This window comes from Corapipo altera, unplaced genomic scaffold (genome assembly GCF_003945725.1).
Source record: "Corapipo altera isolate COAL_440 unplaced genomic scaffold, ASM394572v1 239, whole genome shotgun sequence".
NCBI classification, from domain to species: domain Eukaryota; kingdom Metazoa; phylum Chordata; class Aves; order Passeriformes; family Pipridae; genus Corapipo; species Corapipo altera.
In genome coordinates this window covers 3,636,860-3,651,050 of record NW_020884938.1, presented here as the reverse complement: position 1 = coordinate 3,651,050, position 14,191 = coordinate 3,636,860, and the positions used below count along the sequence as shown (strand labels likewise).

Sequence of the window (14,191 nt, the reverse complement as noted above, 5' to 3'; positions counted from 1 at the left end):
GTCTTCCCTTCTCGGTAAGGATGGGCATAGTTGCAAAAAACCTTCCTGCAAATCATTCACAGAATCACAGATTATGCTGAGTTGTAGGGGACCCACAAGGATCATCAAGTCCAACTCCTGGCCCTGCACAGGACACCCCAAGAGTCACACCATGTGCCTGAGAGTGGTGTCCAAACGCTCCTTGAGCTCTGGCAGCCTTGGTGCTGTGCTCACTGCCCTGAGGAGCTTGTTCAGTGCCCAACCACCCTCTGGGGAAAGAACCTTTTCCTAATATCAATCTAAACACCTTCCTGCTGAGACAGGGACTGGCAACACTGGAGACACCTGCAAATCCTGTGGTTGTAGCAAAGTATAAGTAGAACGTTTAGTCTTTCCTCCCAGGGGCTTCGAGGATGCCAGAGATTACAGGGGAATAATTTGAGGCAGACTGAGGAATAATTGAGGCATTGATGGAATTTTCTGCAATCTCTGGTACTCATAACCCCTGCACATCTTCCCCAGTGGTCGAGACACACTAAACTGAACGGCATAATAAAGCCCTTCCCCTCCCACTCAGCCCATGGATGCAATAAAAACCCATCACTGTCTCATTGCCACATGGTGATTCCACATCACGCGGGTCTGAAGGACCTCATTCCAGCTCCCAACAGCCAGGCATCCCTAACTCACACATTTGCCATCACAAGAGGTCACACCTTATTAATCTCAGCAGGCACTGCAGCCTCCAGCCACGTTGCTGGGCCCCTTTACCCCAAAGTGGATCAGCATCACCGATCATGGACTACAGATTACTCTGAACACCATGGAAAAATGTTCGCCTTTCAAGACTATTTGGCATTTTTTTGATTTATAAAGGCCATACTTGCATGCAACCTGTTATGTCCCTCAGTTTCTGCTCCACACAGACTAGTTACAGCAATGTTCACTGCTGTTCGTTAGGCAGGAAAGAAATGCTGATGTTGGCAGGAACTCTGTGTGTTTTAAAGATCTGACTCTAACGTCACTCCCATCTCCTCCTCCTGATCTCAGTGTTGGCTGCCACACTTTGACAGTGGAGGCGAGGTCCAAATCCCACTGGAGACAATGGGAAAGCTCCCACAGGCTTCATTAAGTTTCAGGCATTTTCAAAGGAGTAGTTCAAAGTAAAGGGAAAAAAAACCAACAAAAAAACTCCAAAAAAAAAAAGAAAAAGAAGGCTCTCCCCTCAAACCTTTTTGCAAGAAACGAGTCCCAGGCCCCCATCTGTCCCCACATTGCTGTGCTCAGCCCCCATGACAGCAGATGGCATGAAGGGTCACCCAGCACCAGCCACAGCGCACACAGTCCTGCACCCTGCAGTCCTCTGAGCACTGAAATAAATCCATTTGTGGAGATAAAAAACACCTTTCTGCAAGGTCAGCTATGGCTCCAGGGTGACTGAATCCTTTCTAGGGGGTGTGATGCCCATCCTGGGAAGGGACCAGGCGATGGTGGCTGTCTGGTTGTCTGTCTCAACAGTGGCAATGCACAGAGTGCACACAACATGGAGCCACCACAGTCCTGCATCACACCCAGCCCTCACCAGATCTGCACCCCAACTTCTTGAGTTCCAGTGCTGGAGCTTCCCCAAAACCTCTACACACCCGGACCACCACGACACAACCCTTGCCACAGACTACAAACACAAGGACTCCTCCTTGGCCCTGCTTGGAAGTCACAAGTCAAAGGACACCTGGAGGCAAAACCAGCAGCTCCTTCAAAAATGATGCTGTTTAAGTCACCTTTTGGTAAGTACACAATTTTATTTCCCAGGGTAGTGTTCAGATAACCTACACTTGAATAATCTTTGATTTTTTGGGAAAACCAAGTTGTGGGGAAAGAACTGCCTTGTCAGTTATATTTCTGTATATTTTTAAAGTAAGGTGACAAAACCTCGCTGATTCACAAACACAGAAAATATAAATATGGTTTGGTTTAAACCATATTAAACCAAATTAAAGGAATGCTGAGCTTATACCACTCAATTCTGTGTGAATCAGGTAAGGAAGTTCAATAATAACACCAGTTCCTGTAGAAAACATGTTGCCAAAAATGCTTTTTAGTGAAAAGTATTCACAGAACGCAGCTGCGATGGAAAGGCACGTCTCAAGGATGAAGGACCACCGCCTCCCTAAGATCCTGCTCTATGGTGAACTTGCCACTGGCTGCTGCATGAGAGGAGCCCCGAAGAAAAGATACAAGGACTCCCTGAAACAACATCTCAGCCTTGGTCATATTGATCACCATAACTGGTCTACTCTGGCCTCAAATCGGGAGGCCTGGAGACACACCATCTATAACGCAGCTGTCTCCTTCGAGAACACACGCAGGATCACTCTCAAGGAAAAAAGGCAACGCAGAAAGAACCGTGTCTTGCAGAGTACACCATCTCGGGAGTCTTTCTGCTGTGCCTTTTGCAATCGGATATGTCTGTCACGTATTGGCCTCATAAGCCACCAGCGTGCCTGTAGCAAATGTGGATAGTGCCTTCCCAAATCTTCGTTTGCGAAGCCCAGCAATGATGATTCACAGAATATGACGAGTTGGAAGGGACCCACAAGGATCATCAAGTCCAACTCTTGGCCCTGCACAGGACCATCCCCAAGACTCACACCATGTGCCTGAGAGTATCATGCAAACACTCCTTGAGCTCTGTCAGCCTTAGTGCTTTGCCCACTGCCCTGGGGAGCCTGTTCAGTGCCCAACCACACTCTGGGGGAAGAACCTTTTCCTAATATCCAACTTAAACCTTCCCTGACACAACTCCACGCCATTCCCTGGATCCTGTCCCTGGTCCCCACAGAGCAGAGTTCAGTCCCTGCCCCTCCTCTTCCCCTCCCAAGGAAGTCGTAACTGCAGTGAGGTCTCCCCTCAGTCTCCTCTTCTCCAGTTGAACACACCAAGTGCCCTCAGTGTCCTCACATGGTTTCCCCTCAAGGCCCTTCCCCATCTTGGTTGCCCTCCTTTGAAAGAAACTTCTTCCCTCCATCTAAGCATGTGATTCTTATAAAAATGTCTTTTCCCAGCCCTCTGAGATGAAACAGCAGTGACCAAATATTTTTTGCTCCCTCTATTTTCCCATCAAAGCAGAGCCCAACCCATCACAACAGGTATTTGAGCACCAGCTTTTCCAAGGCGCCACAGCAGCACCACCAACCCAAAATCTCTTCCCTTTGGTCGCCCAAAATTTACTCCAAACTTTTTTAATATCTGCATAAAGCAAAGCCAGTCTAGTTAAGACACAAAATGAGCCTGTTAGGGGGTAGGACAAGGTGAGACTGTACCATCTGACTTTGGAGCCACTCGATCAGAGCCTCCGCTGTGGAGTCTGGGATCTGGCAGCGCAGTCCTTCTCTCTCATCCGCTTCCATCATCTCCAGCAATCCCCGCAAATCCTCCACCAGGTGCAGCGCCCGCAGACCCCCCATAAAGGGGGAGGTGGGGGACTGGCAGTCGAAGATGCCGTTGGAATATTCCAGAGCCTTGGAACCTGGAAGGAGCAAAACCACACGGTGTCAACACCAGGAAAGCGGGAAGGATGCTGGGAAATGGCAGGGGTTGTTCCCGGCAGGAGTTTATTCCAGCCAAACTCAGCGCTGGGGCTGGATTCTGCCCACACATTTGGGAAAGCTCCAGCAGGAAGGAGGTGGGCTGATCCACAAGGGCTGGGAATGCCACAACCGTGCCCGTGGGTTCAAGGTTCCCCAGAATGTATTGGAAACAAAAGGTACGCTGGGGAGAACACACTCCCTGAGTCACCCTGTAGAGATTGAATGATCCCAGGCAGGCAGTGATAGTGTCCAGAGGAAACTATGCCCTGCATTTTTCATGTAGGAATATGTTATGCTGCTATAAGGAATTTCAATTTTTTAAAAGAATAAAGGAAAATACAAAGATAAATAAAAAGACCAAATCACTCCTCCACAGCAATAGATTTCAAACCCAGCAATTTGACATGGTAGCACTGACATTTGCATGTTAATAAAGACAAAATTCTCTCATTTGCATAAACCCACAGTATGTATATTTGACCTACATTAGAAGTTGTTACATATTAAGTAAGAAGGGAAAGTATGAATTTAAGCTTAAGGTTGATTTAAGTCAACCTAGCTAATTCCAACTATAATTCCAGTACACTGATTTTGTGACCTTAATCCTGTAATACCTCGGCACAATGAGATGTGTTCATGACAGACCTTCATTTGCACTGTCAACTTTTAGAAACTACAGTGATATGCACCTCCATGAACTTTCATTCATTTCATCTGGCAAGCCACAAAAATCCAAGTATTCTGCTAAACTCCCTTTAAAAAAAATAAGGAGAAAAAAAGTCCCCACAACAGCACAGGAGCTGATACCCCTTTGTTATATTACTTTATAGGGCTGTCCAGAGACATGGGTAAATGAAGTCTGTGGTGACTTAAACATTCCAACATCACATTTTGTTTTTATATTAAGCCTCATCCTGCCATTACTAACTCAGGCTCTTGGAAACACAAATACTTGACTGGATCCAAATACTAGTGTCTACTTACGGAAATTACTAAAGTCACAGCTTATATGTATTTTTAGAGATCATTATGATCAAACTGAATCCCCTTTACGTTTGTTCCTGCCATGTGTCCTTAAGATCTTCAGGAAAACTGCAGAGAAGAGTCGTTGTTCAAACAAACCACGCACTGTATGATTATTTTTTCCCTAAGGGGAATTATTTAAGTGGAACTATTAAAAACTTTATAACCGTGTTGCTATACTTGCAGAATTTTTTTTTTCAGTTTGGGTAGCTGTTTGCACAGCTCTGCTGGAACAGGATTAAACCATTAGATTCTTCCTGCTTTGCTCCTCTGTGTTGTGTACTTTATTTTCTAACTCACTAAAAAAGCAGAGGTTGTATTCTTTGTGATGTCTCTCCTAGGGTCACTTGTTACAATTTACAGGTATTTATAAAAAATTCACATGTTCAAGGTAGGTCCAAGCCAAATATATGGAGCCAAAGCATTCCAATTTTGAAAAAAAAAAAAAGAAAAAGAAAATTCAAGTTATGTTTTAACTCTTCAGAGCTAAACCAACTACAAGCACATCCCCTTCTCAGCCTGAAACTCTGTCCTCCTGAGGAGGGAGGACCCAAAAAGCAAAAGGAGCCAGCTGCCCCAAGTTTCTACCTGCTATGATGCCATCCATCTGCTCCAGAGCCGCAGCCAGCATGTCACTTGCATCACTCATCATCTTCTCTCTTCTCAGGAACAATCACCAGCTACACCATAAGGAGCAAGAAAACACCGGGTGCGTGAGCTGGGTCCAAACTCTCAAGTCTGCAATTTAATCTGCAAAAGACAATTTCATTTCACTGTGTGTTCTCTGAATTCAGACATCGTTTGCTGACCAGCAGAAGACCAAGAGGTGTTCACCACCAGGCAGGAACTGGCACCAAGGAATCAAAGCTCCAACCTGATGACCCAGATGCTACTATTGGTCAGCCCACAGCCTGCTCTGCCCACAGGTCCATGCCATTGAAATCCCACATGGCACTTCCAGGAGCTCACACAGGAGACACTTCTGTCACTAAAAGGAAGCTGCATCTCAGCAATAAACCAAGTGTGTGCCTGCTATATTTTCCTCCCCAAGAGTTTGCAGGTATAGAAAAAGAGGATTCTGACCATTTGGTCAAGATTTTTGGATATCTGACAATCCAGAATTTCCAGGCATGCAACTATTTGCTTGTAGGCAGAATATCTCACATGGCCATGACTCAGTGGATTTACTGTACAGGCAAAGAGTATCCTGCCAAGACGTTGCTCTGAGTTTAGCAGATTCACACTCTAACAATGATTGCATTTTTACCCTCAAACTCCTAAAAAGATTTTTACCTGATCTTACCCTCAAACTCCTAAAAGCCAAAGGAGTATTTCCAGCAGAGTCTGGAAAAGCAAACATGCTGCTTGGGCAGGTGAACTAGACCTGAAATCCTGATGTGCTACAAGTTAAGCAGGTGCTTAGGAACTTGGCTGCAGTGGAGCTGCATAGGCCAGACGAATTCCCAATCCCTCTATCCCAGCACAAGGGACACACAAACCACCAAAATAGCCCAGATTGCCTTGGCTTTCATCTAAGGCAAGTGAGACTGTTCTGCCATAAATATAGTTAGGGAACAAAGCTAAAGAAACACCAGGAAGGAAAACTCACTTTAACCTTTGCATGCCCTGCCATTTGGGTTTTGTATTAGGCCACACTGCTGCTGACATTTGCCCCAACATAAGCAATTAAGAAAGTTTTTCACAGCATCTCTGGCAGAAGTCCTGAAAAAGAGTCTACTAAAAAACAAAACAAAACAAAAATTCATGGTATAAACTGAATTTTCCCTCTTGTGAATCACCTTATTGGTTTGACCCAGCTGGGAAGTAGTTCTTATTGGAGGCTGCCAGCTGGTTTTTGTTGAAATGCTATTCTTAAAATGCCAACAAACATTTCATCTTCCATAACAACACTTTGATTACATGATGTAGATCCAAACCCTAAGGTGACTTTTGAATGACAGCACAAAGGTTGCTGCATTTTTGGCAAAGGCCTTGCTTTGTTATTTAGTTGTCAGAGTCAGAAGGGCCAAGAGAATTGAAACAGTCAAAATACCTGTAAGTTAAGATGGCGCAAATCTTAAAAAATGCTGCAGCATTGTTACTGAAGACCTTCAGCCTTCAAGAAGGAAGCCTGATTTTAAACACAAATATTGTATATTGCACCTTCAACCAGTACAATATACAGATCCTACAAGACATTTGGTTTAGAAAATGCAGAAAATGCAGCTTTTGCAAATACATTCACTTCAACATTATTAAAGACAGTCTGTTTTTTTCTGCTTTAGGATTTTCTGGCTCTGATAATCAGGTCCTGCTCAAATATGGGTGTCTGTGAAGGCAGAGTGTGAAAATCTGAGGTGGATTTCCCCCTGAGGGCGAAGGACACATGGAAAGTCTGGGGCTGCTGCTGCCCCCGGGCAAAACACTGACTTCCTCACAGTTTTAAGTGAAAAAGGACCAACAGTGCAAAGCAACCACAAACCTGCAACAGTCAATTAATGGCTGGGAATCAGGAGTGCCCACAATTTGCAGAAATACCTGATGGGGGAGTAAAGAAGACAGAAACAGGCTCTTCTCACTGGTGCCCAGTGACATGACAAGAGGCAATGGGCACACATTAAAACACAGGAAATTCCACTTAAGACTTAAAAAGGGGAAAGGAAAAAAAATTAAATAAAAAGAAACAATTTTTAAAAGTTTTGTTCCTGCAAGACTGGCAAGCACTGAAAGGGCTGCCCTTTTGAGTTCTCCATCCTTGGAGCCACTCACAGCCTGCCTGGATCCTGTGTGGTGCAGCCTGCCCTGGGAATCCCTGCTTTGGGCAGGGGAAGGGCTAGAGACCTCCAGTGGTGCCTTCCCACCTGACTATCAGTGTGTTCAGCGCAGGTCATGATCAAGCATTAAATACAGCATTAAATACTGAGGAGGCTGCCCAGGAAAAGCCTCCTGGAGGCTAAAAACACACAAAGAAACAGAGTGTTCCATAACCACAGGACATCCCTGGCTTCTCACCTTCTGTCTAGGAAATACATGAGCTGGGGACAAGGAACTGCTAATTTACACTTGCATAATAAAGCCATGGCTTGTAGGCACCATCCTTGCACTTCATCGAGGTACAATCACCCCTCACATTTCCAAAAAAAGCACTCCTTGCTTTTCCTAAACAAAGGGTTTGTCCATGGTTGCCAAAAACCCTAGGACAGCTGTGCTGATGAGAGCAGCAGTGGCAGACAGTTGTGTCAACAGGATCCAAGAGATCTCCAGCATCTATTCCACTCTTACCTGGCTCTACCTCCAAGGAAAGACACTTGTCAGTCTGCACAGAGCTTCCTCCACTGCTTCTGCCAAAGGAGTTATGCTGTTGAGAGTAATTTTAAGATAAAACTTACTGAAGCAAGTCCCTGCAAACACACCAATCTCCAAAAACCACTCACAGAGCATCTGTCAGCAGCCTGACCGAGCCTACAGCTGAGAAACTTGGAGAGGTGAAATGAGAAAGAACAAAAAGCCCCCAAGCCGAACAGCTGGAGATGATACAACAAAAAATCCCATTTCTCCGGTTATTTGGTCCTAAAGTGGTCATTGAAAACCAGCCTGGAACAGCACATCCTGCTCTGGCCCCCTTCCCAGCACAGTGCAGCCGATCCAGCAGTCAGGAAGTAAAATTGCTGTGATAGGAAAATAATGTTGGAAGAGTCCTTCCCTGGGAAAGGCATAGAATCATTTTTGGGCTTTGCACACCATCACCAGCACAGGGATGGGCATAGAGGAAATGGGACCTCGTACTCCAGCAGACCAAAGAACCAAACTGCAGAACACCAGGACAGACAACAGACTGCAGGAGGAAGAGGGTGGGAAGAGTGGGAGTAGAGGGAGCCAAAGAAACGCAACTCATAAATCAGTGCACTACAGGAAAGAGGACAATAATAATTAAACAACAGTGGTTATTCCTTGTGCCTACTGAAGGACATCAAGGCTGCCTGTGACTTCCCAAACTTTGAGAGGAGCCTCAGCTGGCCACTAACACAGTACAGCTTTCCCCATATGTATGTTCCATTCTTTCCTCTTTATGGCTTTGGTCTAATACATATAAAACATAAGAGAACACTCAAGACTTCGGGTTGGTTTTTTTTTCTTGGCAGTGATTAAGGAAAACCACACAGGTAACACAAATGAAAATCCATCTTGGAGGAGTCCAGTGGAGCTCCTTAGGAAAATAAGGAATAGCTAATGATGACAAGCAGTTTAAAGGGAAAAAAAAAAAGGGGGGAGGGAATCATGATTTTAAGACAGATGGATCTAAGACACAGCAGATGGATGAACAGAGGTGCACAGAGGAGACAGAAGCATGAAATCCACCCCTGGCACAACGTCATCGACAACACACCTGAGAGAGAAGTACTAACAGCACCCTCCCTGTCTGTCAGACCATTTCAAATAACTTCCTTGCTTTCCAAGAAAACAACACTTACCTTCCTGTGTGCACAACCAGTGCAAGATGGGGTGTGGGGGGTGTTTTTAGAGAGGTTGGTCCCCCTTGTAGAGCTCCCAGCTGAACACCTTGCTCGTGCTGACAAGAACTGCTTTGCCAAGGCTATATTTACAACCCGCTATGAAAAAAATAAAATAAACCACAAATGCAGCTCTCTCCACTCTCAGTTAGGATTAATCTTATCACTAGTTGGCATTTCTACAGCATCCCTGGCCAAACAGAAGATGTAATTTGGTCTTACTTGTTTAATGTCCCTTCCTCTGGTTGGAAAGCACCAGCTGGTTGCTAGGGCTGGGCTGTTCACTTTTCAGTAGGTGGAGATTTTTTATTTTTATTTTTGAATGACATACAAACCCTCTGGCTACAGCGCTTGTGAAGACATTTTCCAAACAGCTCACAGAGAAAACAAAATGCTGCCCTGCAAATAAACACGAGGAAAGCCAGGGGAAAAAAACAAAAACAAAAAACAAGGGGCTTTGTGAATGAAACTGCAGTCTGTTGGATGCTGCCTGAATATGGATTTCAAAATCAGATATTTAATTAAGATGGCAGACTTCAAAAAGAAGAGGGGAAAAAAAAAGCACTTAAGCATTTTACATATGTAGGAAATGATAGTTTTCCCATCCAGAGGCTGCCTCTTCTCTAGATCAAACAACACACACAGAGGCATCGAGGGGCAACATCCTCAAGCCTATTTTTGTTGTTTTTTGGGGGGTGGTCTTATCCTGGATGTCCACCTGCAAAACACACCAGGTTTTAAAACCCAGAGGTTCCCAGAGTTTGGGAGGATCAGCTGCCAGCAGGTCTGAAGGCCAAAGGACACATCGTGCCCTGGATGTGACCTCCCTGAGGAAGGGCAGGGGTTTCCCTTTTGTCCCACCCTCCTTCCTCTCTCCGCACATGCTGCAAATGCTCAGTGTTGGGAAATAAAGCATCAGCTCCAGGTTTTTGTTATGATATGATGCAGTAAGATGGATGGTTTGAGTTTCCCAGCTCTCCCATTCACACATAAAATCTTATGCCAGGAAATTTTGATGCACAGAATTTAAAAATCTTGATTAGGGCTTGTTAGGGAGCGTTAAAAAAGGACCCCCAAGGCTATCACCCTTCACTCTACCATGAAAGTCAAACGAAAAAGCTAAGAAATTGCAGTCATCTTTCGTGGGGAGGGTTATCCTGTTCCATAGCAAAAGTAAGACCCCAGATGCTGTCAAAATCCATGTCCTGAATTCTCAGTCCTACATCTACGAGATGACTGCAGGAGAGGTCTAAAGCAGCTTCTGAATTCATCTTTCTTGCCTCACGACACTAAAACAATACACTCTTAGCAATTAATTTTTATAAAATAAAGTTCTACTTCATGAAGATAAATGTCACTTCAGACATCTATTTATCTTCTGGAAGGCAAGAAGAGAAACATAAACACAGAGAGGATTATTTGCAAAACACATTTCAACCAAAATTAAAAATTGTTTCAAATTAATTCAGTCTCAATCTCTGGCACAGTTTCTCATGGGATGTTTTGAAGATGCTCAGCTATAGTGCCACAGCAGTTCAACACTTACTAATGAATATATTCAGATCATTTACACTAAGAGTCATTAACATTTCTTTTAATGTAAAACCAACTCCATTTCATTCTGTCCAGGCCTGAAAGAAGAAACTAAAAAAGAAAAGGGATCCTTGTTGAACATATAGCATATCTTAATGGGAATAACACAGAGAAATATCTGAGCATGAGGCAGTGAGAGGAAACTAGTTAGAGCCCAGGTGAGCTTTTGGCCAAGTAATTTAGACACTGTCCCCCTTTCCAGACGTGTGGAGAAGCTACTCTCTGCTTGGTTCTTCCCAGCAGGTACCTGAGCTCTCAATCCAACAATGGCTTAACAGGCAGAGGCAGAAAGAGAGACCAGACACATCATCTGGCTGGTCCTTTCATGTCCAAGTGCTCCATTTTGGGAAGACGGCTACAAGGATCCCTGTCCCTGAAGCAGGAGTCCAGCATTGCTGGGCTCAGCACCCTCCAAGAGCCCAACACTCAACCATGCAAAAAGGATAAACATTATTACAGATAAAACCAACCCAAATGTTGGCAAAGGTTCACTTTAAACTGATAATGTCCATTTATTTTTATATCCATAAATAATTTTCTTTTTGAATTTGCTGAGCAGTGACATCAAAGCAATACCGTTCTCCTATGACGCAGGACTGCAAAAAGGGCAACAAATGTCCCTTTGTTCCCTAAGTCCAGATCCTTTCTTTGTTCCCTGAATTTCATTATTTCTTTATTACACAACAAACATTATTTATTTCCTTTAACTGATAAAAATGAATGGAAGCACACTGAGGATAGAAGCCTATCCCACAGCATGTAAGAAACGCCTTGAGATAAAAGTTATCAGGCCACAGAAACGACTTAAAAGTATTTTGAGAGCATAAAGCACAGAAGCCCTTCCAAGATGTAACTGTTTATACCTGGGAAAAACTTACTTCAAATCACAAAGCAACTTTTACTACCAACTAGCTTCGTGCATTCTGCACTTTGCCTTAAAATTTGTTAAATACATTAGTCATAAATCAAAAGCTAAGCCTTGCCAAGACAAACATCCTTCAGATACTCTGACTGAGAAGCATACACAGCAAACAGCTTATATAAACACCCAAAGTCTCTGAGTCAAAGTTTATGGCTTACATTCGTCTCCCGTTACAAAGCAAACCCTTTATTTTGGTCTGCAGTACTGAAATCATTCTGCTTGCTTATCTCTGCCACCCTATTCTCCAGCAGCTCGTTTTTTTCTTCTTTTCGTGTTGCAATTGAAAGGAATTTTCAAAACTTGACAGGTTGTGTTGTTTTGTGGTGCACAAGTGGGCTCTGTGATTGCTGGATGGCAGGGATGCAGCTCCTTCCCTGTACAGCAGCCCTGGAATGCCAATACCTGCCTCCAAACCCTCCTCAGACTCACTTTCAGTCTTTTCTCACAAGCATTTCAAGGTCAAATGGAGACTTGCAAAAATAAAAAACCCCACAGATACACTTCATTCAGGTAATTCCTGTGTCAAGGTTAACTATTCCAGAATCTTCAACTACTGAGTCACCTTAGAGAGTCTGAGAAACAATACATTATTTTCTCACCTTTTGTTTGGGTCCTCTTATTAGAAAAACAATTGAGATATTCATTTCTCACTCCAAGACTTCTCATGCAAGCAAGGAAATGCCTCACATTCCCCAGGCAACATGTTACTGACACACTGTCGCCGCAAAGGCCACGGAACAAAAGAGGTACTGTTAGGTGAGAGTCCAAAAGGTAATTCTTAAAAATAGGTTAAGAACCACCAAATCCTGAGCACTGAACTGCATTTAGACACAATTTCATAGCTTGTACCACTTTCTTTTAATGGGCTGGGTCCAAGGGTCAAATTCACAAACCTCTAGATTTGAAAGGTTTTAGATTTTGGGCCTTCAAGTCTACAGTTTCCAGATCCACCCTCTCAGTGTTGTCACTGTACAAGGCAAAAGTAGAGAGTACTCACCAGTAAATAAAATACATTCACCTTGAACAGTGTTTTAATAAGGGTCTGTAGAAAACAACAAAAAACCCAATACCTTGTAATTTTGCAGCATCAACTGTTACATGTAGAAAATCTGTGTATACATTGCATCCTCCCCCTTCTATCTGCCTCAGATTTTGCTGTCTTAAGATCTACCTTTCAGGAGTAATATGTAAAAGAAGAGTGTGGTATCTGAAGCACATGCTCTGCGTGTGAGGATACTTTCATTTTTCAAAGACTTGTGTTCTCTGAGAACTTGAAGTTGCCAGAACCACCATTGCAACACCAACAATCCCCTGATATTCCATGATTTGCCAGCTCTCTCCTCTTGGCATTTTAAAAACTAGAAAGGGTAAAATTCAACACGGTTAGGGAATTTTTTTTTTCCCCTCATAATGGAACAGGACTGAATTTTAAAGAGAAAAAAATACAGGGGGAAGTGAGAAACAATAAATGTAGGCCCATTTTTCCTCTGGTTTTCTCTTGTTCTCCTCAAAAGCTGGTGGACTTTTTCATCTTCTCCCAATCCAAAGCCCTCTGCCAATAACTCCTGCTTGAGCTTTGCCAACAGCCTGTGTTTAGGGAGTACAGCTGGGAATCCAAGTCCCTGGGACTCTCCAGTCCCTTGGGCAAGCACAGCCTCGAGACTGATAACCAGGTGTCATGGTTTGAGATGGCCCCCCCAGGAGTTGAGGGCTCAGAGGTGACTGGGTGCCAGGGCAGTGTTCCCTGGAGAGCCAATCACCACTCATGTTGTTCGCTTCTGCTAAAAATCATATATACACAGCACTGGAAGCTGTTGGCAGTTCTCTGTTGGTGTCTGCTGCATGTAGGTGGAGAAGGCCAGGGGGTGGCTGGGCTCCTTCTTTCCCCCTCCGGGGGGGAAAAGGGGAGCCCTGCGGCCCCCCCACTCTGCCTAGGCCAGAGTCAGAGGCAGCATTTAGAGTGAGTGTTTGTGAGGGACACGACTCACAGCACCTGAGGTAAGAGGAGAGAGGTAGGCCTTGCAGCCAAGCCTTCTTCCCCCCCTCCTTTCTGCAGTTAAGCTGTGGAGGGGGGCCTTTTCTTTCTCTCCACTGTAAAGTGGAGGAGAGGCTCAGCATTGGATCAGAGCCAAGTGGACGGGCTGGTAACGAAACAGCTCGGCGCTCGGGAGAAGAACCCCAGGCGAAATCGGAGACGGGCCAAGAGGCTCAGGAGTTGCCCTGCCGAGTTTGACCAGGGGCAGCCAAAAAGTGACTTGGAGGAATGAAGATTCCAAACGCCTACTATGATAAGCTACACTACAGCAACAGCGAACCAAGGTATGAGACTGAGAGAGAGAGATCATACAGCAGAAATGACACACAGGACCGAGAAAAAAGGACTCAAAGCTACCTTCTTGGACTTTGTGAGCAGAAAGACTTTGGGGAGAGAGTGTTCAGGGGCCCCGAACACTTCCACGAGACAGAGAGAGACTGTGTTCCATATCAGCCTTGGAAGGCTTCTCCTGGACTAAAGTTAAAGGGAGGGGCTTAAAAGGACTGATAGAAATGTAATATATATATATATATATATA

The 14,191-nt window shown here is 44.5% G+C and overlaps 1 protein-coding gene across 20 annotated transcripts in view; it reads right to left on the bottom strand.

Moving 5' to 3' along the window:
* PPFIBP1 (PPFIA binding protein 1) overlaps nucleotides 1–14,191 on the bottom strand; it is a 96,772-nt gene that overhangs the window by 42,513 nt on the left and 40,068 nt on the right. For 17 of the 20 annotated variants that reach the window (XM_027660882.1, XM_027660894.1, XM_027660890.1 and 14 more), the window contains 2 exons: nucleotides 5,181–5,342; nucleotides 3,303–3,508 (listed from right to left, as the gene is read on the bottom strand). In XM_027660882.1, coding sequence (XP_027516683.1) covers nucleotides 3,303–3,508; nucleotides 5,181–5,244 — 270 coding nt within the window. In that variant the 5' untranslated portion in view covers nucleotides 5,245–5,342. Of the gene's footprint in view, nucleotides 1–3,302; nucleotides 3,509–5,180; nucleotides 5,343–7,874; nucleotides 7,896–9,064; nucleotides 9,307–12,217; nucleotides 12,329–14,191 lie in introns of those variants that run through there. The other 3 variants (XM_027660887.1, XM_027660884.1, XM_027660885.1) reach the window with 3 other exon arrangements.